At 39.3% G+C, this 25,907-nt stretch overlaps 1 protein-coding gene across 1 annotated transcript in view; it reads right to left on the reverse strand.

The window, feature by feature from the left end:
- The window catches only part of LOC142336533 (uncharacterized), a 199,309-nt gene that overhangs the window by 77,155 nt on the left and 96,247 nt on the right, over nt 1–25,907 (reverse strand). Inside the window, exons 24-28 of the mRNA XM_075385441.1 lie at nt 8,108–8,240; nt 7,695–7,906; nt 5,566–5,648; nt 5,235–5,361; nt 1,033–1,097 (exon numbers count right to left, since the gene is read on the reverse strand). Coding sequence (XP_075241556.1) covers nt 1,033–1,097; nt 5,235–5,361; nt 5,566–5,648; nt 7,695–7,906; nt 8,108–8,240 — 620 coding nt within the window. The remainder of the gene's footprint in view (nt 1–1,032; nt 1,098–5,234; nt 5,362–5,565; nt 5,649–7,694; nt 7,907–8,107; nt 8,241–25,907) is intronic.

Below are 25,907 nucleotides of genomic sequence, written 5' to 3' on the forward strand. Positions count from 1 at the left end.
AAAATAATTATTTTCTGTAATTTTTTCGTATTTTTTTTGGCACCACTTTCGTGGCCAGTTGAAATTGCAGGGTTTTTTAAGCAAGGTTCATTTACGATTCTCTGATTTGCTTAAAAGTTCATCATTATTCTGATAGGACATAAACTGTTGCAGATTTTGATGTATTTGAAATAGTCCAGCCTAACTCCACGCTTTTGATAATTTTCTCCTAAGTCAACTCACTATTTGACTTTAACAATGTTTATAATAGAGCCTAGGGATTTCAATAGTCTACCTTAAGGACTTTTTTTATTGATGGGATATAAATAGCTGATCTATAAATAATATGGAGCCATACAAGCAATCTGAATGTTGCTTACAAATTAATTTATCGCTGAGAAATAAACAACCACTGTTAAATTTAAAAATCTGGACATTTTTTAATTGTTTCGATTCATAGCTTTGTTTTCTTTTCAAACAAACAAATGCATTTTTTTGCATTCGTGACCATTCATCTCTTTCGCTAACGGATGGAATCCTTAAGCTTATCATTTAGCTAATGCAGTAAAAGCGTGGCTCATTCTGAGACAAAAAAATTTTTTTTAACACTTACATAATTTAAAACTGGAAATTTTTCACCATAGAACCCTACCAATTTTTAGTTTTGATTTATAATCCCTTAATTTACCCAAACCCTACTGTTTCCTAATTTTGAATGTCAACAGTACCTTTGATCTATAGAATTAATTAAAGTGAAATAAAAAAGGGGCAAATTAGGGGCAAAAAGTTGGGATACCATTTATCCACAACTAATTGTTTCAAAGCTTTTTTTTGGATAATTTCCGAATATTTTGATTGATAATTTAGCTAGAAATGAGGCAAACTGCAAGTAAGTAACGGAGCAAACCGAGTGAATCAACCAATTGCCTCCAGTTTCCAGAGTCCCTTATATGAATCCAAAAAAAATGGTGGATGTCGATATTGATTGATTTAAATTCAGATGGTAGATGATACAGAGCATTTTATACAGAATATTAAGTTTAATCAAATTACCACCTTGGACACCATACGAGTCAAATGACTCTACAAAAGGTGCCCAGAGAAAAAACGTGCAATACCTAAAACAACAAATCGAAAACATCTTTATTATCCAAATAATATGCCCTAAGTTTAGTTCGAATCGAAAAAATCTGTTCTTTAGATACTTGTTTGGGTAATAGACTTTCTTTAGCAAGGTAGTTGAACATTTTTATTATCGAAAATCTCAAGGATTTCTTCTGAGTCTGTGTTTTAAATTTTGGTAAAGGTATGAGTGACTTAATGGATGACCGCGTGTTCGGCCTGTTACTGTCAACATCAAGAAAATTCAAAGGAGAAACTTTTGCAATCTGATCCAGGATCTCTTTTACAAGAGCGTCAAAATATAAGTCAAAAACTGACAGCACGTTGTAACGCTTGAAAAGATAGCATACATGGTCTCCTCTCTTTTTGAAAAAGATAGTCTTTAAAATGCGTTTTTGTAGACAGAAAATCGAAATGAGTTTTGTTTTTTTTTGCGGAACCGTATGCTAAAATGCCGTACGATATCATTGGTTTGGCATAACTATTATACATTTGTAATAAAAAAGTTTTCGTAAAAAAGTTTCTTGCTCGGAACAGCATTCCATTGAATTTTGCTAATTTTTTGCCAACATATTCAATGTGTAGATCAAAATTGAGATGCTTATCTATGAACACTCCTAGATATTTGAATGAATTTACTTCTTCAAGCACTTCGCCTGATAGCAGATTTTTTGATTTTTGTACATTCCGGCCAAAACCAACAATTTTACATTTCTTACTGTTAATGACAAGTTTGTTTCTTGAGGACCAATTTTCAATCTTTTTCAAGTCATCATTGAGCTTTTCCTCAATTTCCAAATTATTGCCTGATGTTAAAATTGTTGTGTCGTCTGCAAAAAGTGCTATTTTAGATTTATCTTGAACAATTTGAGGCAGATCATTGATAAACAAAAGAAACAGCAACGGGCCCAAAATTGATCCCTGTGGAACACCTACATTAATTTCCATTTTTTTCGACTCCTTTGATCCGTGGACTACAAATTGTTTTCTATCTGACAGGAATCAAGCAATGAGTGTACTAATTTTACCTCGAAAGCCTAGAGTTTGTAATTTTTTTTATCAGAAGTGAATGATCAATTGTGTCAAATGCCTTTTGAAAGTCAATGAAGCAAGCGAAACCCATTTTTTGTGAGTCAATAACATTTCGCATCAGTTCTGTAACTGATGCGATAGCGTGTGTGCATGAGCGTTTTGGCCGGAAACCGAACTGTTCGTTTGAGAGAAGTTGATGTTTTTCGAGGAATTCAACCATTCTTGTATTCAAGACTTTTTCAAACACTTTGCTTAGGGATGACAATAGACTAATTGGTCGATAGTTTAAAGGGTTTTCAAAACTTCCATTTTATGTAGAGGAATTATCTTAGCTGTTTTAAGACAAACCTGAAAAAACCCTTCTTGAATGCTCCTGTTTATCAGCTTAGCCACATGATAGCTAACTACAGAAGCTACAAGTTTTAAAAGTTCATTACTAATTCCATCATGACCCGCTGTGCTTTTGTTTTTAATGAGCTTATTATGTTGAATATTTCGATAGTGTTGACGGGAAATAAGAAAAAAGTTTTGTCGTGACATGGTAAACCTGGCTCACTGTCTACATTGTGAAAATTTGTGTTACTCACTTTCTTCCCTACGTTGATAAAGAAGTGATTAAATTCTTCCACATCAATGTCTTTTACTGATTTTTTCCTTTGCCCTAAGAATTCTTTGAATACTTTAAATTTTTGTGCTGGACTACCTGATCATACCAGTTTTTGATCATAGTGTTGTTTGCGAGCATTTCGCACTTCATTTGTTACTAAATTACGTAATTGCTTGAACCGGACTTCATTTTTACTAGTTGGGTGAGATATGAGTGTATCATGTGCCCGATCTCTCTTGCTAATGAGATTCTTTAACCTGTTTGTCATCCAACTGTTTTTGAAGATTTTCTTCTTCGTAATTGGACATTTATCATCAAAAATTTGTAGAATGATTGAACTTAGTTCACACCATGAACTTTCAAGATCATAATTATTCAACTTGTTTAATCTATGTTGGAGAATGAAGAGGAAATTCAAATAATTCTGTTCATTCTCAAAAAATTTAAAATCACGACTGTAATAAAATTCATTAGATTGAGAGCTAGAGACTGAAAAATTGAAATCATAAATTAGAGCGTAATGATCGCTGAAAGACCATTTCAGGGTTGATACTTCTTTCGATTGCTTTGACAAAATATGATCGATACATTTGCTCGTGGACTTAGTTACTCTTGTAGGTTCTGCGTTTTGCATTTCATAATTAAATGAATTGATCAAGTTTTGGTACTGTTGATGATATGCATCAGAGATATCAATATTAAAGTCAGCACAAATAATAGTTTCCTCTTTCATCGCGTTTATTTTGAACAATAAACTTTCAAAAGTCTCAAGGAAATTTTGAATTTTTTCCGAGGGAGGCCTGTATAGAACACAGAAATTTATTCGCTTTTTTCCGCTCTCTATGAATAGGAGTAGATGTTCCACATTTTCTTCAAAAAAGAAACTAGATATTATCTTACAATCTTCTCGTACAAAAAAGCCAACGCCTCCTCCTTTTTTGTTGTTTCTATTTTTTACTATCAATGGTTGATACCCTGTTATGAAATACATATCTATGGGATCGTTATCAGTGAGCCAGGTTTCGCATACAGCTATTACAGCTGGTTTGGTTTTGAGGGTTTCTAGTTGACAACACAGTTGGTCATGATGGGATCTTAGGGATTGCACGTTTATAAACAAAAGCGTTTCCGAGTGTTTATCCATTTCCAAGTAATAGATGATTGTCCAATTACTTGATATTAAAACTGTTACGAAAACACGAAGTCGAAAAGGAAGTGTACACTGCGCCTGTTTTTTAAGCCGCGTTATTTAATGTTTGGACAATCATCTATTGGGTGGAGTATTGTTGTCATTAAGTTTTTTTCCAGCTGGTGTTGCTCCCATATGATAAATATTGTCATAATTATCAATTTCAATTACATCGCCAGGTCGTTTGTTTCGTCGTTGATTTGACAATTGGTTGATATTCCAGTTGTTGGCTTGGTTGCGTTGATTAGGAGATATTTTCTTGATTGCCCGTGATTCAAGATCTTCAACTGCTTTAACACTATCAACAGGCTGTGTTACACGCCCATTCTCAGTTTTTAAAAACAGTTTTACTCTACAGTTGTAGGTCGTGGTGACCAAATCCAGCTCGTTAGCGCGCTTTTGAATAGCCAAATCATGTTGTGGGAGACGTTCTTTCATATATACGGGTTTACCATTTAGTGGGTTCCTAAAATTTGCGAGCATTGGTCGACGATTGTTTAATTCAATTTTATCGTTGTAGTAAATAAACTTGACAATTACCGCAGGGGGGGTGTTACCTTTCCAAATACCCAAGGGATGACAGGCTTTGATTGCGTCCGGAGACATCGAATAATTCAAGCATTTGTTAAAGAAAAATAGAATTTGATCCGTTATGTTGGCGTTACCAGGTTGCAGAGGGGGGTTATTTATAATAATTGTTTCTTTGGAACTATACCGCTCCAATTGAATCACTCTGGATTCCAGTTCGGTAACTTGGTTAGTCAGAGAAACTATTTGGTCGTCTTTTTCAATAAGTTTTTTATGGAAATAAGTAAGAATGTTTCGCATTTTTTCGTCAGTAATTGAACAAATTTCAGATTCGAACGCGAATTTGGCCATGATTTTTACGTAAGCAGTGCAATAGTTTCAATTCAGTTCATGAATTAGTAAGCGACTGTTTTCGAACGTTGCTCTTTTGTTTTGATATCACAGAATTTTGGTTACACAGTTACAACCGGATTAGAATCATGTTAATTCGTTCGTTCGAATTCTGAGAGTTCGATTTTAATCAAAAGTCAACTTTTTGTTGCGAAGTTAGAGTGGCCTGAATAGTTCAAAAGGTGAAATGATCACAGTTTTGATCGATCAGCTCTATCTAGAAGTCCTTCAGCTGTTCGGTTGATGACCGTAGTTATGTTAACCAAGTCAATTATCAATTTAATATTTTCATTGTTCTAAAAAACAATGCAAGTTGTCTACAGAATTACTCGATACTGATTATAGGCTCTAACTGGGTTTGTGATTTGCGGAAATTGTTTTGCTAACCAGAGTGACTTAGCTCCAGGTATACTGGAGCCGGGTGCTGGAACCAGAACAGCGTTCCTCTCCTCAGTTAAGGATACCCATTGGTCCAACAGGATGTTTTCACGCTCTGTTGACTCCTCCGATTTGTCTACAACAAAACAACAAAAAAACTGATAAAAAAGCCTTTTCTTGATATCAAATTCAAAATTTTTCACCCACAGGCCGCTTCAATACGTGATGTATTTTTGCAAAAAAATATAAAGTTAGGAAGCTATGAGTTATCAGTGTCAGTTAGGGAAAATATATCGAAAAACTACTTTCCACATAAGTTTTTGATTTCGATTAGGCTCACCGTTCAGTTTGCTGATGGCTTTGAGTTGTTCCTCCAAGTAACTCTTTCTCCTTGTCAGGGCATCTGCCCACCTATCTCTCAGTCTAAAACAGACACCTGTGTCGATTACAAAACTTCTTATTTTAAAATATTTTCTACATAACTTACACACAAAGAATACTTAGTTTATGTGCGCGTATTTGTGTCTGAGTTGATGCTTGCGCATGTTAGTGTTTGTGTGTTTTTCTCTCTTTGTTTCTCTCTCAGTGGGCGGGTGGGTTTGTGTGTTTGCGTGAAGGTGTGAGGGTGTATGCGTGTGTGAGTGTGAATGTGTGTGTGATTTTGTGTGTGTGTGTGTGTGAGTATGTGTGTGTGTGTGTGTGAGTATGTGTGTGAGTGTGTGTTTGTGTGTGTATGTGTTTATGTGTTTGTATGTGCGTGTGTGCAGCAAGCGTACGTGTTTGTGCATGTGTGTGGGTGTGTGTGTGCGAGAGAGAGAGAGAGAGAGAGAGAGAGAGAGACAGACAGACAGACAGACAGACAGACAGAGAGAGATAGAGAGAGAGAGAGAGAGAGAGAGAGTGAGTGAGTGAGTGAGTGAGTGAGTGAGTGAGTGAGTGAGTGAGTGAGTAAGTGAGTGACATAGCATGTCTAAGTTCATGTTCATGTGCGTATGTGCAAGTCATTGTGTAAGTGTGTGTGCATTCGGTCCGTGGCGGACTATGTGAGTTCCTATGCATGCGAGTGTGCATGTGTGTGCGCGTCTTTGTATAAGTGAGTGTTTTACTGTATGTATGTGTGTTTATCTGTGTAAATGTGTAATTGCCTGTGTGTTAATGTATGTGTATGCGTGTTTCGTGTCTGTGTGTGAGTGTATACATGCGTGTGTTTGTCTGCATGCATCAGTGTGTATGTAAATGTATGTGTGTTTGGACGTGTGTTTGTCTGTTTGTGTTTGTGTGCGTGTCTGAGTGTATGTGCCTGCCTATATATGCGTGTTTGTCTGTGTGTATGTGTGTCTGAATGTGCGTGTCTGTGTGTGTGCGTTCATGCGTTTGTTTGTGTGTGTTTTTACTTTTGCGTATTTTGGGTGCTGTCTATGTGTATGTCTGGTGTGTATGTGTGCGTGTGTTTGTGTGTGTCAGTGTGTGTGTGTGTGTGGGATTTGCGTGAGTGTGTACATGCAAGTGTTTGTCTGCATGTATAAGTCTCTATGTAGGTGTATGTGTGCTTGCGTGTGTGTGTACGTGCGTGAGTGCGTGTTTGTGCACGTGCGTGATAGAGATAGAGAGAAAGTGAGTGAATGAGTGAGCGAGCAAGTAAGTCGAGGGAGGTAACAAGTCTAAGTTCATGAATATGTGTGTTTGTTCAGGCCCTTTTGCGTGTATATGTGTGCAACTGGCATGTAGCGGAATATGTGAGTTTGTATGCACGTGTATGTCTATGTGTATGTGTATGTTGTGTGTGTGTGTTTGCGTGTATTTGTCTGTGTGCGTTTGTATATGTGTGTGCTTGTCTGTGTTTGTGCATGCATGTGTATGTCTGGTGTGTATGTGTATTTGTGTGTGTCTGTTTATTTGCTTTGCGTGTGTTGCACTTCAGTAATAGTTTTGTAAGGATATGTGCGTTGTTGAGAGTTATTGGGTTTTGAGAGAAAAATGAGGCCATTCATGAAGGTTTTTTAGTTCTTTTTATTGAACACTGGGATAATTTGTTTAAAGCCTAGAAAAGTTTTTAAAAATGCACATCCACAGAAAACAAAACTTGGTTTGTGTGTTTTTTAAACGTCATACAGTAGAGAAAATAATTTAAAAAATTATATCTTAAATTCAGATAGTATCAAACTTTCACTAAAAATATTTCCCTTGATTTTTGTTTTTTCATCATACGTTATAATATTTGTGATTCGACCAAAAATCGCAATATCATTTGACACTGGTAATGAGAAACATTGTCGACAACTTTTTCTCATATGGCTATTGAAATTCACTTTCATTTCACTACTGAACAACATCAATTACCGCAAATTTTTTTCACAAAATTACAAAATATTATTGCAGGCAAAATTTGAAGACTTTCGCCACGCTGATCATCATTGTCTCCAAATGTCAAAAAATAGTTTTTTGACCAGTTTGAATAAACATTAATACCGTGAGAGATCCTCGTCCTGGAAGGAGTCCATTGGCGACTGAGATTTGTTCCTGAGGATGACACTGCCTATCTGGACAGCTGCAATACTGTCCACCACAAACGGCAAGTCACCCTTCGAGTCACCACCACTGTTTATGTTCCCACCAATATTCCCACCACTCGCAGAGTTATCCGGTGTCGTTATGGACACCTTGATGTGTCTGGTGTGACCCTGGGCAAAATTCAGGAAAGTTTTGACAACTGCCTAAAATTTTGATGAGAAATCTACAGCTGATTTTGGTGTGATCTAGAGGGCTCATGGGGGTGAGAGTTCCAGCATTTCATCATAATATTGAGTCGAGTTGTATTGAGACCAACTTTCTGCTCCGAATTACCAGAATCCAAAATACTGAATAAAGCAATTGGTGGTTACCTGTTTTAGCTGATATACACCCCCAGTTGGTACATCATGTTTGCCCAAAACATCAACAGGTGCGAACTCTCCATGGTCATTGATCTCTTGGATCTCCACCCACACTTCCAATGATGCCTTCACCTCATTCCACCTACACAACAAAACAATGACTAAAACTGCTACAAGTTATGAAGCATAATGAAAATAGTGAAATAAATATACGCCATAGACCATAAAGCAGACGGAAGCTACCCAGGTTTAGAGTTCGACTTATGGAGGACTTAAGACTCAAAAAATTTCAGAAACGGGGCTGGGGGGTACTTTATTGTCTGGAATTACACAGTCAAAGGGAAAAGTCTTTTATGTGCACTTTGGGTTGAGCACGAGCATCGTCTTGTAATGAAAAATTTTAATCGAGGTCTAAACCTGCCTACCTGCCTACCATAGATGTTTACAAAAGTTTGTGACAACAAAAATTTGGTTAATCAACTGCCGTTGCAAGCAGAACTTATTGACGAAACAATGTGTTATCGCCCAACACAAAAACTTGAAACCGAGTCTGAACTCTGCTTCATAAATATACTTTTTTCGTCACCACACTTTTCTCTCCACTAGTATTATATGAAGAGGGATGCAGAAAGAGTGGTATTGAGATGTTGTGTAACCAGTTACACAGTGGTGTTGGCACGCAGCTCTTGAAATCAGATTGCTAGTTGATCGAAAAGATTACCCAATGGTTGCCATCGCCCTCTAGGAGTTATGCAATCACTCCCCCCCCCTCAGAGTTTGATTACCTCTTGATGCCAATATTAGCCATCGTAATACTCATGAAGTGCACTTGAACAATTGAATTAAGCATGCTCAAATTTTTGAATTAAAATTGGAATCAGATCTAATTACAATTGAAAAACAAAAAAATTGGAAAAAAATGCAAACTGCCGTAATGACCGTCTAGTGGTATTTTTGAAAACTTTATGCAGCTGGAACATCATTCAACTAATGATACATATTGACTATAAAATATATGTTCAAAAAGGCTGTCAGTTCTGGTTGACAGATAGGTCAAAACGGAGACAGCATAGATAATCGGTAAAATAAAAACATATTTGAGGTTCAATTTCAGTGGCCAGAACAGCTACACTGAGGACACTAATTTGGAAGAATAATTCGGTACAAAACAAAATTTTGAAACGACATTTTTGTCTCCATGAGACGTGAATAGGCAAAAAAAACAATTAAAGGAATGAGTCGAAAGATTAATCAAGAGCTCAAACAACGGACAACTGCATTTTTAGTTCAAATTGTTTTCGATTTAATTCAGCTCTTACTGTTTATGTCGGGAATCAAAAAATTCCAAACATAACTTCCATTAAGTCACATACTTAGATTATTTTAAGATGATTCGGTAGAATATGTTGATTGCGCATTATTACTTCATCCTTTCCTTGTAATTTGATTTTAACTTATGCCACTAAATTGGAAGATGAATGAACCTTTTTCGCTAATAAAAGTAGCGAAATGAACTAAAAAATACAACAAAATCAAACAATACTACACTGCGTTTTTACTCAAAGAATAATAATAACAGTCATCCATAATAAAACTTTTTTAAACAGACAATGTTCTAGCAAGAAAATTCGAGTCATTTTTAATTCAAACAATTTACGGCACCCATAGAGTTGATTGTAAAACCGTCCAAGAGAGTCAATGAATTTTGGCAAAACGGTCGACAAAAAGTTCACTAATTTTTGAAATTCAAACAATTCGCATATGTTTACTATTGTTACAAATCAAGTTTATGAGTGGCGTATGTACGGCATCAAGCGCATACATAGCAGACACACGGGCACATGGCATGCATGCTAAATCAGTTTTTTCTGCTGAGAAGATATTTCGTTTGCTTGAAAGCTTATTTGAAACAGGCATTTTAAACTTTTTTCAAGTTTCACCGATGAATTAACTTTTGCAGGAGTTGTTATGTGAAACCCCCTTTTCTTCGTCCTACTGAAAATATATGCAGGACAAAGAAAAGTAGGATGATCATAAGGGGGTGCAAAGCAGGGGGTCATCGGTCGCGTAGAAACATCCTGAAATAGGATTCCACAAGCATAATATTTTACCCATAAAATTAGGGCTTCAAAAACAAAATAAACCAAATGAATTACAAATGAATGCGGGCTACGAATACCCGCCTGTTCAATTTTCTTCATAGCCATTGAATCAGACAGCAACCTCTTTCCAAATCGTTTCGAAAACTCTTACAGAAAAAATTGAAGTTGCAATTTTCTTATTAAAACTTTATGAAGAAAATCTTCAAAAAAATTCCCAATAAAAGCAGAAAAACTTATAATTAAGCCTCAGAGACGTTATCATCAAGAGCCGTTTCACGCTCAGTTTGTGCTACTCAATAATTCAAATCTTGACACATTCTAGTTCAGAGACTAAACAGCTGCTACGAATGCTTAACCTATGAAGGCCTAGGCTACAAGATTACAGTACCAGAACAAGTCGAGTTAAATTTTTTTAAAAAACCAGACCGTGTTTACTTTGTTTTTTTGCATGCTGTGCTATATGTCTAATGATTCTTTGATATTGTCTTCCTGTCATATCTGAACTTCTCTCCCATTACACAGGAATTTGTGTTCATGGGCGGAACGACTTCAACATGGACAGAATGAGTAGCCAGACAACTGAAGTCAAATTCGACGAACGGTGACGTCAAAGGGGCCGTTGTTGATAAACAGGAGTTTGGCATGCGCGCCTCTCCTTTGTGAGGTCTGCCATGATCAGTTGAATGGTTGCCGCATAGAAATTTCTACACAAGATGCAGTTTGATTTAATGGAACGCAATGAGGAACGTAATTTAAGATGCCAAATTGTTCCTGTATCCCTGACGGTAACAAATGGATGCCTTGATGATGGTTTTTCAAGCGAGTATGCCAAAAAACAGTTTAACAAATGTATGACGCATATATAGCCCGATGGGATGCGTAGTTTCAAAACCAATTTCCACTAGGCGTCGGAGTCGACCAAAAGAACTAATGAGACCATGGGGTCCACAAAAATGTGTAAACTGAGCAATGCAGCTGTTGTTGTTGGCACATCTGTCGTCAAAAATGTCCTCTCTTTCAGTACAAAAGCATTCTCTTCAAGCAAAGTACCGCAGATAACGCTCGGCTTCGTCAAACTAAACAGGGTACGTTATGCTGCCGTCTACTGCACGGTAGTTTTCGTGAGATGGTAAAAGACGGAGCTCTTGCCTTCCTCAACCCAAAGAAATATTTGATAAGAACAGAACTTATCAAATGATTTTAGATGAATGCGTTGTTCCTTAACGGGCTTGGTTGCGGATGCGGCTAAAGACGTGGTGGAGTCATCACCTCGATCCTCGGTTAAAACGCTGAGCTTGATGCTATCTTCGATTTCAAATCTGGTACGAAAAGAATTTGCTTAGCTTTCAGGACACCTCAGCCAGCTACTGGTTTGCAAATTTTCAGCGGACGTACCACGCGTGCCAGCATCTGCCAGATTATCAGTAGTTGCGATGTGGTTTCATTGGTTGACTCTGATGTAATCCAGGACTTCTCTTGAACGATTTGCAAAGAAGATGGGTTGTTTACTGGTTGAGTTTAGTCACTGCAAGATGATGGCACCATCTGTCTACATAAACAATTTATCCACAGTAACGATTAATGCTCAACACAATTCACTTTTCACACGTGCAGCGAGGAGAGCGGCTTGTAATTCCATATTAGAAACACTCATTACCTTCAGAGATGCAACGCGGGTAAAGCTCAGGAAAAACGCCAACTCGTTTTTAATCTCTCCGGAAGCGCAGGTTAATTCAGCCCATAGGAAACCTACATCAATGAATACGTCTCACGAGCTATAAATAAACACGTGGACTTTGAGAAGTTGAAACGGTCCTGAAATGTAGCGGTCCTTTAAAGAAGGCAAAACGTTCTTGTTTTTTACATAATCAATGGATGCTTTGATGATGGTTTTTCAAGTGAAAATGCCACAGAAACAGTTTAACAATTGTAAGACGCGTATCTAGCACGATGGGATGCGTGGCGTCAAAATCAATTACCACTAGCCGTGGTAGTCGACCAGAAGAACGAATGAGACCGTGAGGTAAAAAAAACGGTGTAAACTGAGCAATGCGGCTGCTCTTTTGGACAAATTTGTTGTCAGGAAGGTCCTTTCCTTCAGTACTAAAGGATTCTCCTTAAACAAAGTACAGGAGATGACGCTCGGTTTTGTCAAGCTCAACAGGTTATGCTATGCTCCCGTCTACGGTACGGTAACTTTCGTGAGATGATTAGTTCTCAAGAAGTCAGCACCCCGTGCTTAGCTACTGGATTGCAAAACCTGAGCGGATATAACACGCGTGCCAGCATCAACCGGAATATTATGGTTCCGTTTATGAACTGTGGTGTACTCCAGGAGCTCACTTGCAGGATTTGCAATGAAAACGGGATGTTTATTGGTTGATTTCAACAAATGCAAGACGACTGTACTGAGCGTTCAGATGAACTTTTTAAGCACAGTAACGGTTAAGTCTCGACAAATTTATGTTTTTAAACGTGCAGCAAGGAGATTGCCTTGTAATTCCGACTTAGTAACAGCCATTACCTTCATAGGTGCCGTGCGGGTTTTGCCCGAGACGAGCACCAACAATGTTTTTTTCTCTTCGGAAGTGCAAGTCATCTGAGCCCGAAGAGAACCTACAGCGATGAATACGTCTTGCGAGCTATCAACAAACATGTGGAAATCAAGATGTTGGAACAGTCCAGAAAAATAACTTCTTGTAATGATAATCTTAGCCAACTGCAGCAGTTCGACACAATATGCAAGAAATTTGTCAATTGTGTCTTTGGGTAACTCCTTATCCCAACTTCATCCATTGACACGGCAAACGAATTTCAAGATTAAACGAGCACCTATAGTAACCGGAGCGTTAAGGCAGTTTCGGTCTTAGAACTTTGGCGCCAGACTTAAAACCATGCGCTGTGTAAAGCTTTTTGTGATGGTGCTATCAGTAACCCTGCTCACAACGAAAAGTTTGTTTTTGGCATCCCACTAAACCCCATGCACGTGCATTGATTCCTCAATGGAGGAAACGAACACTTTGGGCTCAGTAGACTGAGGAGACTCATCAATTCGGTAAGTCAGATCTCGGCCGCCTCCGGATACTGTTTAGAATTGTCACCAGCCGTACGCTGAAAGTGGACAAGTCTTTTGCCTCAAAAATGTGGCCTGTATACTGATGTACCACAACATTTGATATAGGCTCCTCTTGTCACAAGAAGCGCAATGGTGACTGATTACATCTTATTACTCCAATTTGAAGGACCATTCCCTCAATGTCAGCGGATACGGGAAAAAGATGTTGTCTGAACCGTTGTAGTACATAGGTTAGGTTTAGTAGTAGGTCGGATCCGGTAAGGATTTTTTAGGAGAAGCTCCTTTTAAAAACCCTACGAGCTTCGCTGCTCCATTTTTAATCCCACGAACCTCGCCCGGCTTTTTCGAGTTAACAACCGGATGGCTCGGTAAGTACTTTGTGCTTTTCACGTGCCGGGCAATTTTCCACCTTGTGGGCTTCTTTGACCCCTACTACTTAGCCTTTGTCTAAGTCTTCGCTGATGGGGTTCGCATACTTTTTCCCTTAATTGCTGGTCTTTCGTAAGCATTTTTTCAAAAAAAATTTAATTGAAGCGGCCCTGAAAATTAATTGTTGGGCAATTCGAAGTTATTTTGAGCCCATAGCATGCCGACTTTATAACTCTTTCCACTATGAACTGTCGTATTTTCAAGATTTTCTAGCGCACGTGCATCCGCGACGAAACGTAGCTCTACTTGATTAAGTGCGCCATACAACTCCATGTCGTAACAAAACTTTACTTGACAAGAAAGTTCAAAATCTTGATCCATATTAGCGTTCAAACAGGTCGACACCATACCTGAAAACGCCGGTAAAGGGCCGCTTAAAATCCAATCTATGGGCAAGTGAACCGCGAAGGGCTTCCACTTTCCCCGCTGGTGAAGTACTCTAACGGGCAAATGGCGTGATATAAATCCTGTCCAGGTATCATCTCGATGCTTCCATAGCAATATGTTATAGGGCATGGGAATGCCAGGTGCGGGTATGTTTCTTAAAGTGTAATAATGTTGAGTATGTCGGCACCCACATTCCAATTTTTTTTTCATGTAAGCATTCAACTTAAAAGGTTTGAATGCCTGTTTCTCGCTTGGTTTCACAATCAATTCGACCAACTTGGTATCCATAACCTCCTCGGTAATTATACCTTTGAATGTTAACTTCAAAGCTGTACTGTGCAAAGCAAGTCTATTTGCGAGAACATTGGACACCCAAGAGATACTTCAAGCGGTATCGCACCAAACTAAAGCCGTTATATCTTTACCCAAGAAGTATGTCAACTGCAATTCGGTCACCTGAAGGAGGCTTCTTATATTACTGACAGATAAAATTGTAGTGGTCTTACTAGATGATTGCTCACTTGAAAATTTACTTGGACTTGTGCCAGCATATTTTTACAGTTGTTGTTGGCTGAAGGGTAGATCGATGGACAAACCCTCTCCAGGACAAACCCTCTCCATCCTTTCTACATCTCCAAGGATTTCGGAATTGCTGGAACATATGTTTTTCCCTGAAACATGAGAAACACAGTTTTGCTTTGGCCACTACCTTTGCTCGCTAAGTGGGTGACTTTTCCTTATATACCCGACACTCCCCTATGCGGTAATTACCTTTACTGAATTGTAGCGAGTGGAGGCTCATGTTGTTGCAGTTGCAGCCGGTTTGTACGCCCCTTTTTGCTGTGTGTTGACAGCGAATGTCTTTGAGGCCACTTTGGTCTTGGTCACTGAGTTTGTGTTGTCCTCAGTTCTTGCATTTATTGACGTTTGTTTCATCAAGTCATGTGCCTCGGTTTTTAAGTTCAACCAATAATCGGAGTCAAGGAAAATCGACTTTAACCATCGTTTTTGGACTGTGAATAGTGATTCAGTTTTTTTTCACACAGGTAAGCAATTTTGGCGCTGCAGTGTTCAGAAAAGAGGCGCTCTTTAGGTCAACTTCGTATGATAGTGATTTAAAGACCCCTACGGGACTTAAATTGGTTGCAGAATAGTTTATGGCGTTGTTACTATTGTGCATCTTTAGTGCTGGAAAAGTGTTTGTCTAAATTTGCACTGAAAACTGCCTGTTGTTGGTCAAATTTACGTTCTTAAGTGTCTTAAGTGCATCCTATACAATTTTCCGCAGTATGCAAACTCTGCGATATGGTCTTTGCCTTTCCCATTACTAGAGTTCTTATGTATGTCAGCTTTACGTCTTCAGCAATAGACTGTGAGTCTATAGCGCTCTTGAATTGCGCAAACCATTGATGCCACTGCAGGGGATCGCAATTGTACTGTGACAATTTCTACTCGGGCAGTGGACTATTCTTCTTACTAGTTATTTCGTCCCTCCACTGTTTTACCGAATCCGCGGAATCCAATGAAGGAACCGAAGGCGTGGGATGACTTGGGCCATCCCAACACAAGGAGTTCGGAACGGTAGCTCCATACAATGGAGGAACGATTGGTGTGACAGAGGTTGGGTTGCATGAGTTCTGATGTTAAATGGCTTTGGGATCTTGCTGCTGCTTGCACACGATTGGAGGAGCGGAGCGATGTACGGACATGAGGGCTGTAAAACGGGGCCAGCGATACGTTGCTTAAATTTACTGATGTATCAACAACTGGGATTGTAATAGCAGGTACGGCAGACGGGAAGCGCCAGACGTTTGAATCCTGTAGAGAGAGAGAGAGAGAGAGAGAAAGAGATAGCTGCATGTGTTGAAAGGACACAACTTAGGGGCATGTACCTCTTCTCTAGGGCCGCTGGATAGTTTAGGTGTTGACTAAAACATATGCACGGTAACGGATTGGCATTGTTTGCCACGGGGTTATTGACATTTAATGAGCGTGCTGGTTGTGTTGGTGGGGGCGCAAAACGAAATGCGGGTTGAATTGACAGTAGTTGCGCGGCTATAGGGTTAAGGACCGGGGATGGAAGGGCGGTCACGTTTATGTGTACTTGTGGTTGATTAAGTGCTGGCGGAGCATAAGCGAGTGGATTCAATTTTTGTGAACAAAAAGGGCTGACCAGGTTCAACTGCCCTGGCATTATTGATCTCAGGGCCAGTTGGTGGGGCAACTGCAGACCATCAAAGTGCTGTGTTCGGGGTCTTTAATTGTTCCGACAGACCAAGGTTTATTTGTTTTGACGGAGGTGTGTTTTGAGGTTGTTGCTAATTATGAATGATGTTATTTTCAAGGGGTGCATTATCATTTACAAATTTTCTATTATCGTTTTCTTGCGGCCTAAAGATAAAGTGAATTATGTAGGCCTCCAATTTACCGTGTGTATTGAGAGCAAAAATATGCGAGCTTAGAAGTTCAGCGGAAAAAGCACGAATAGCTGTGGTTTGATTTGATTGAGCGGTCGAACCGGAAAGGTGCAAACAAAAACGCGAGACTAAGAAACGTTTAGGTAGTCAAAAATTTTAACGAGTTCCGCCTCCCCGAACTCAAGGTGGGTAGGAGGCCTTTTCCGACGACAGTTAGAAAGTTTTTATGGTCGGGAGCTTTTGATTACGGACTGGACGTTGTTCTTATGTGCTAACACTACAGTTAGTGTTTTCAGCTCAAGCACAGTTTTTTAATGTAATGCTCTGTTTTCCTAAAGTAAACTAGTGTCTTTCTAGTTAGGTTTAGACACAATTTTTTTTCACTGTATGGACGGTAACTAAAGTACTACGCTTGAGTTGATCCTAATTATCAGGAGTTCTTTCTCTGGGACAATACACTATAGATTCTTTGCGCCCCTGATACTTTTCAGGCACTGTATTAAGTTGCAAAGGTGTTAAAGGCTTATTGCTTTCGCTGCGATGACGTAAAATTGAATTGTTCACTACATCATGCTAAATAACTAGGCGCTTTTTGTCATGAAAAAATTTACTCATCTGAAATTGAGCAGATTTCCGTACTCTCATAGCGTTAGCAGTAAAACTCAGACCCAGTAAAGCATGAATAATTATTTATAATGGTCTTGCAGGGCTTGAGGCAAAGATTTTATGGCATGATACAATGAACAGGCAGCTAATATAACACCCATTTCCTTTTTTAACTAATAATTGTTATGAGCTCTGCTCAAATTCGAATCTTGTTGTCAAAAAATAATTTAGAGAAGTTCCAATGCAATCAACTTTTTTTCGCAAAACCTTGAAAGTTTGACCAATAACTGTTTTTTCTGGCACAAATCTTGGCAGCAAACATTTTGCAATCAAAGTTTCCTTTTCAAGCATGCTCGGATTTGGTCAAACTTTCAAACTTTGTTGAGATAAAAATTAGAGCAAATATAACATTAGTTTTTCTGCAATACGGTTGAAATTGGCTGTTTTGTCCTAATACTTTCAAATTGGTGTTTTTTCAACAAACAAAAAGAATATGGGATAGGTTATCGGTGAGCAGGGGAATTCCAGTTTAGCACGCTACTTTCCATGCAGTATTTTCGAGTGTTCATGCAGTAACAATAATACTGCGTCAAAATTGATATTATACAATAATATGATGCGGACAATTGATGCCGACAATTGATGCTTTTGTCGCGGCACCAGAAAAATTTGTGTAAAACACAAAATCGATCAGTCTTTATTCATCTTGAATATCGTTAATTTAAGGCAAAGGACAACTGTGTATCGTATACTTAATTCAAAAACAACACAAACTTGAATTAAGCATGCTCAAATTTTTGAATTAAAATTGGAATCAGATCTAATTACAATTGAAAAACAAAAAAATTGGAAAAAAATGCAAACTGCCGTAATGACCGTCTAGTGGTATTTTTGAAAACTTTATGCAGCTGGAACATCATTCAACTAATGATACATATTGACTATAAAATATATGTTCAAAAAGGCTGTCAGTTCTGGTTGACAGATAGGTCAAAACGGAGACAGCATAGATAATCGGTAAAATAAAAACATATTTGAGGTTCAATTTCAGTGGCCAGAACAGCTACACTGAGGACACTAATTTGGAAGAATAATTCGGTACAAAACAAAATTTTGAAACGACATTTTTGTCTCCATGAGACGTGAATAGGCAAAAAAAACAATTAAAGGAATGAGTCGAAAGATTAATCAAGAGCTCAAACAACGGACAACTGCATTTTTAGTTCAAATTGTTTTCGATTTAATTCAGCTCTTACTGTTTATGTCGGGAATCAAAAAATTCCAAACATAACTTCCATTAAGTCACATACTTAGATTATTTTAAGATGATTCGGTAGAATATGTTGATTGCGCATTATTACTTCATCCTTTCCTTGTAATTTGATTTTAACTTATGCCACTAAATTGGAAGATGAATGAACCTTTTTCGCTAATAAAAGTAGCGAAATGAACTAAAAAATACAACAAAATCAAACAATACTACACTGCGTTTTTACTCAAAGAATAATAATAACAGTCATCCATAATAAAACTTTTTTAAACAGACAATGTTCTAGCAAGAAAATTCGAGTCATTTTTAATTCAAACAATTTACGGCACCCATAGAGTTGATTGTAAAACCGTCCAAGAGAGTCAATGAATTTTGGCAAAACGGTCGACAAAAAGTTCACTAATTTTTGAAATTCAAACAATTCGCATATGTTTACTATTGTTACAAATCAAGTTTATGAGTGGCGTATGTACGGCATCAAGCGCATACATAGCAGACACACGGGCACATGGCATGCATGCTAAATCAGTTTTTTCTGCTGAGAAGATATTTCGTTTGCTTGAAAGCTTATTTGAAACAGGCATTTTAAACTTTTTTCAAGTTTCACCGATGAATTAACTTTTGCAGGAGTTGTTATGTGAAACCCCCTTTTCTTCGTCCTACTGAAAATATATGCAGGACAAAGAAAAGTAGGATGATCATAAGGGGGTGCAAAGCAGGGGGTCATCGGTCGCGTAGAAACATCCTGAAATAGGATTCCACAAGCATAATATTTTACCCATAAAATTAGGGCTTCAAAAACAAAATAAACCAAATGAATTACAAATGAATGCGGGCTACGAATACCCGCCTGTTCAATTTTCTTCATAGCCATTGAATCAGACAGCAACCTCTTTCCAAATCGTTTCGAAAACTCTTACAGAAAAAATTGAAGTTGCAATTTTCTTATTAAAACTTTATGAAGAAAATCTTCAAAAAAATTCCCAATAAAAGCAGAAAAACTTATAATTAAGCCTCAGAGACGTTATCATCAAGAGCCGTTTCACGCTCAGTTTGTGCTACTCAATAATTCAAATCTTGACACATTCTAGTTCAGAGACTAAACAGCTGCTACGAATGCTTAACCTATGAAGGCCTAGGCTACAAGATTACAGTACCAGAACAAGTCGAGTTAAATTTTTTTAAAAAACCAGACCGTGTTTACTTTGTTTTTTTGCATGCTGTGCTATATGTCTAATGATTCTTTGATATTGTCTTCCTGTCATATCTGAACTTCTCTCCCATTACACAGGAATTTGTGTTCATGGGCGGAACGACTTCAACATGGACAGAATGAGTAGCCAGACAACTGAAGTCAAATTCGACGAACGGTGACGTCAAAGGGGCCGTTGTTGATAAACAGGAGTTTGGCATGCGCGCCTCTCCTTTGTGAGGTCTGCCATGATCAGTTGAATGGTTGCCGCATAGAAATTTCTACACAAGATGCAGTTTGATTTAATGGAACGCAATGAGGAACGTAATTTAAGATGCCAAATTGTTCCTGTATCCCTGACGGTAACAAATGGATGCCTTGATGATGGTTTTTCAAGCGAGTATGCCAAAAAACAGTTTAACAAATGTATGACGCATATATAGCCCGATGGGATGCGTAGTTTCAAAACCAATTTCCACTAGGCGTCGGAGTCGACCAAAAGAACTAATGAGACCATGGGGTCCACAAAAATGTGTAAACTGAGCAATGCAGCTGTTGTTGTTGGCACATCTGTCGTCAAAAATGTCCTCTCTTTCAGTACAAAAGCATTCTCTTCAAGCAAAGTACCGCAGATAACGCTCGGCTTCGTCAAACTAAACAGGGTACGTTATGCTGCCGTCTACTGCACGGTAGTTTTCGTGAGATGGTAAAAGACGGAGCTCTTGCCTTCCTCAACCCAAAGATATATTTGATAAGAACAGAACTTATCAAATGATTTTAGATGAATGCGTTGTTCCTTAACGGGCTTGGTTGCGGATGCGGCTAAAGACGTGGTGGAGTCATCACCTCGATCCTCGGTTAAAACGCTGAGCTTGATGCTATCTTCGATTTCAAATCTGGTACGAAAAGAATTTGCTTAGCTTTCAGGACACCTCAGCCAGCTACTGGTTTGCAAATTTTCAGCGGACGTACCACGCGTGCCAGCATCTGCCAGATTATCAGTAGTTGCGATGTGGTTTCATTGGTTGACTCTGATGTAATCCAGGACTTCTCTTGAACGATTTGCAAAGAAGATGGGTTGTTTACTGGTTGAGTTTAGTCACTGCAAGATGATGGCACCATCTGTCTACATAAACAATTTATCCACAGTAACGATTAATGCTCAACACAATTCACTTTTCACACGTGCAGCGAGGAGAGCGGCTTGTAATTCCATATTAGAAACACTCATTACCTTCAGAGATGCAACGCGGGTAAAGCTCAGGAAAAACGCCAACTCGTTTTTAATCTCTCCGGAAGCGCAGGTTAATTCAGCCCATAGGAAACCTACATCAATGAATACGTCTCACGAGCTATAAATAAACACGTGGACTTTGAGAAGTTGAAACGGTCCTGAAATGTAGCGGTCCTTTAAAGAAGGCAAAACGTTCTTGTTTTTTACATAATCAATGGATGCTTTGATGATGGTTTTTCAAGTGAAAATGCCACAGAAACAGTTTAACAATTGTAAGACGCGTATCTAGCACGATGGGATGCGTGGCGTCAAAATCAATTACCACTAGCCGTGGTAGTCGACCAGAAGAACGAATGAGACCGTGAGGTAAAAAAAACGGTGTAAACTGAGCAATGCGGCTGCTCTTTTGGACAAATTTGTTGTCAGGAAGGTCCTTTCCTTCAGTACTAAAGGATTCTCCTTAAACAAAGTACAGGAGATGACGCTCGGTTTTGTCAAGCTCAACAGGTTATGCTATGCTCCCGTCTACGGTACGGTAACTTTCGTGAGATGATTAGTTCTCAAGAAGTCAGCACCCCGTGCTTAGCTACTGGATTGCAAAACCTGAGCGGATATAACACGCGTGCCAGCATCAACCGGAATATTATGGTTCCGTTTATGAACTGTGGTGTACTCCAGGAGCTCACTTGCAGGATTTGCAATGAAAACGGGATGTTTATTGGTTGATTTCAACAAATGCAAGACGACTGTACTGAGCGTTCAGATGAACTTTTTAAGCACAGTAACGGTTAAGTCTCGACAAATTTATGTTTTTAAACGTGCAGCAAGGAGATTGCCTTGTAATTCCGACTTAGTAACAGTCATTACCTTCATAGGTGCCGTGCGGGTTTTGCCCGAGACGAGCACCAACAATGTTTTTTTCTCTTCGGAAGTGCAAGTCATCTGAGCCCGAAGAGAACCTACAGCGATGAATACGTCTTGCGAGCTATCAACAAACATGTGGAAATCAAGATGTTGGAACAGTCCAGAAAAATAACTTCTTGTAATGATAATCTTAGCCAACTGCAGCAGTTCGACACAATATGCAAGAAATTTGTCAATTGTGTCTTTGGGTAACTCCTTATCCCAACTTCATCCATTGACACGGCAAACGAATTTCAAGATTAAACGAGCACCTATAGTAACCGGAGCGTTAAGGCAGTTTCGGTCTTAGAACTTTGGCGCCAGACTTAAAACCATGCGCTGTGTAAAGCTTTTTGTGATGGTGCTATCAGTAACCCTGCTCACAACGAAAAGTTTGTTTTTGGCATCCCACTAAACCCCATGCACGTGCATTGATTCCTCAATGGAGGAAACGAACACTTTGGGCTCAGTAGACTGAGGAGACTCATCAATTCGGTAAGTCAGATCTCGGCCGCCTCCGGATACTGCTTAGAATTGTCACCAGCCGTACGCTGAAAGTGGACAAGTCTTTTGCCTCAAAAATGTGGCCTGTATACTGATGTACCACAACATTTGATATAGGCTCCTCTTGTCACAAGAAGCGCAATGGTGACTGATTACATCTTATTACTCCAATTTGAAGGACCATTCCCTCAATGTCAGCGGATACGGGAAAAAGATGTTGTCTGAACCGTTGTAGTACATAGGTTAGGTTTAGTAGTAGGTCGGATCCGGTAAGGATTTTTTAGGAGAAGCTCCTTTTAAAAACCCTACGAGCTTCGCTGCTCCATTTTTAATCCCACGAACCTCGCCCGGCTTTTTCGAGTTAACAACCGGATGGCTCGGTAAGTACTTTGTGCTTTTCACGTGCCGGGCAATTTTCCACCTTGTGGGCTTCTTTGACCCCTACTACTTAGCCTTTGTCTAAGTCTTCGCTGATGGGGTTCGCATACTTTTTCCCTTAATTGCTGGTCTTTCGTAAGCATTTTTTCAAAAAAAATTTAATTGAAGCGGCCCTGAAAATTAATTGTTGGGCAATTCGAAGTTATTTTGAGCCCATAGCATGCCGACTTTATAACTCTTTCCACTATGAACTGTCGTATTTTCAAGATTTTCTAGCGCACGTGCATCCGCGACGAAACGTAGCTCTACTTGATTAAGTGCGCCATACAACTCCATGTCGTAACAAAACTTTACTTGACAAGAAAGTTCAAAATCTTGATCCATATTAGCGTTCAAACAGGTCGACACCATACCTGAAAACGCCGGTAAAGGGCCGCTTAAAATCCAATCTATGGGCAAGTGAACCGCGAAGGGCTTCCACTTTCCCCGCTGGTGAAGTACTCTAACGGGCAAATGGCGTGATATAAATCCTGTCCAGGTATCATCTCGATGCTTCCATAGCAATATGTTATAGGGCATGGGAATGCCAGGTGCGGGTATGTTTCTTAAAGTGTAATAATGTTGAGTATGTCGGCACCCACATTCCAATTTTTTTTTCATGTAAGCATTCAACTTAAAAGGTTTGAATGCCTGTTTCTCGCTTGGTTTCACAATCAATTCGACCAACTTGGTATCCATAACCTCCTCGGTAATTATACCTTTGAATGTTAACTTCAAAGCTGTACTGTGCAAAGCAAGTCTATTTGCGAGAACATTGGACACCCAAGAGATACTTCAAGCGGTATCGCACCAAACTAAAGCCGTTATATCTTTACCCAAGAAGTATGTCAACTGCAATTCGGTCACCTGAAGGAGGCTTCTTATATTACTGACAGATAAAATTGTAGTGGTCTTACTAGATGATTGCTCACTTGAAAATTTACTTGGACTTGTGCCAGCATATTTTTACAGTTGTTGTTGGCTGAAGGGTAGATCGATGGACAAACCCTCTCCAGGACAAACCCTCTCCATCCTTTCTACATCTCCAAGGATTTCGGAATTGCTGGAACATATGTTTTTCCCTGAAACATGAGAAACACAGTTTTGCTTTGGCCACTACCTTTGCTCGCTAAGTGGGTGACTTTTCCTTATATACCCGACACTCCCCTATGCGGTAATTACCTTTACTGAATTGTAGCGAGTGGAGGCTCATGTTGTTGCAGTTGCAGCCGGTTTGTACGCCCCTTTTTGCTGTGTGTTGACAGCGAATGTCTTTGAGGCCACTTTGGTCTTGGTCACTGAGTTTGTGTTGTCCTCAGTTCTTGCATTTATTGACGTTTGTTTCATCAAGTCATGTGCCTCGGTTTTTAAGTTCAACCAATAATCGGAGTCAAGGAAAATCGACTTTAACCATCGTTTTTGGACTGTGAATAGTGATTCAGTTTTTTTTCACACAGGTAAGCAATTTTGGCGCTGCAGTGTTCAGAAAAGAGGCGCTCTTTAGGTCAACTTCGTATGATAGTGATTTAAAGACCCCTACGGGACTTAAATTGGTTGCAGAATAGTTTATGGCGTTGTTACTATTGTGCATCTTTAGTGCTGGAAAAGTGTTTGTCTAAATTTGCACTGAAAACTGCCTGTTGTTGGTCAAATTTACGTTCTTAAGTGTCTTAAGTGCATCCTATACAATTTTCCGCAGTATGCAAACTCTGCGATATGGTCTTTGCCTTTCCCATTACTAGAGTTCTTATGTATGTCAGCTTTACGTCTTCAGCAATAGACTGTGAGTCTATAGCGCTCTTGAATTGCGCAAACCATTGATGCCACTGCAGGGGATCGCAATTGTACTGTGACAATTTCTACTCGGGCAGTGGACTATTCTTCTTACTAGTTATTTCGTCCCTCCACTGTTTTACCGAATCCGCGGAATCCAATGAAGGAACCGAAGGCGTGGGATGACTTGGGCCATCCCAACACAAGGAGTTCGGAACGGTAGCTCCATACAATGGAGGAACGATTGGTGTGACAGAGGTTGGGTTGCATGAGTTCTGATGTTAAATGGCTTTGGGATCTTGCTGCTGCTTGCACACGATTGGAGGAGCGGAGCGATGTACGGACATGAGGGCTGTAAAACGGGGCCAGCGATACGTTGCTTAAATTTACTGATGTATCAACAACTGGGATTGTAATAGCAGGTACGGCAGACGGGAAGCGCCAGACGTTTGAATCCTGTAGAGAGAGAGAGAGAGAGAGAGAGAAAGAGATAGCTGCATGTGTTGAAAGGACACAACTTAGGGGCATGTACCTCTTCTCTAGGGCCGCTGGATAGTTTAGGTGTTGACTAAAACATATGCACGGTAACGGATTGGCATTGTTTGCCACGGGGTTATTGACATTTAATGAGCGTGCTGGTTGTGTTGGTGGGGGCGCAAAACGAAATGCGGGTTGAATTGACAGTAGTTGCGCGGCTATAGGGTTAAGGACCGGGGATGGAAGGGCGGTCACGTTTATGTGTACTTGTGGTTGATTAAGTGCTGGCGGAGCATAAGCGAGTGGATTCAATTTTTGTGAACAAAAAGGGCTGACCAGGTTCAACTGCCCTGGCATTATTGATCTCAGGGCCAGTTGGTGGGGCAACTGCAGACCATCAAAGTGCTGTGTTCGGGGTCTTTAATTGTTCCGACAGACCAAGGTTTATTTGTTTTGACGGAGGTGTGTTTTGAGGTTGTTGCTAATTATGAATGATGTTATTTTCAAGGGGTGCATTATCATTTACAAATTTTCTATTATCGTTTTCTTGCGGCCTAAAGATAAAGTGAATTATGTAGGCCTCCAATTTACCGTGTGTATTGAGAGCAAAAATATGCGAGCTTAGAAGTTCAGCGGAAAAAGCACGAATAGCTGTGGTTTGATTTGATTGAGCGGTCGAACCGGAAAGGTGCAAACAAAAACGCGAGACTAAGAAACGTTTAGGTAGTCAAAAATTTTAACGAGTTCCGCCTCCCCGAACTCAAGGTGGGTAGGAGGCCTTTTCCGACGACAGTTAGAAAGTTTTTATGGTCGGGAGCTTTTGATTACGGACTGGACGTTGTTCTTATGTGCTAACACTACAGTTAGTGTTTTCAGCTCAAGCACAGTTTTTTAATGTAATGCTCTGTTTTCCTAAAGTAAACTAGTGTCTTTCTAGTTAGGTTTAGACACAATTTTTTTTCACTGTATGGACGGTAACTAAAGTACTACGCTTGAGTTGATCCTAATTATCAGGAGTTCTT

Source organism: Convolutriloba macropyga, chromosome 3 (genome assembly GCF_964194025.1).
Source record: "Convolutriloba macropyga chromosome 3, txConMacr16.3, whole genome shotgun sequence".
Taxonomy (NCBI): Eukaryota; Metazoa; Xenacoelomorpha; order Acoela; family Convolutidae; genus Convolutriloba; species Convolutriloba macropyga.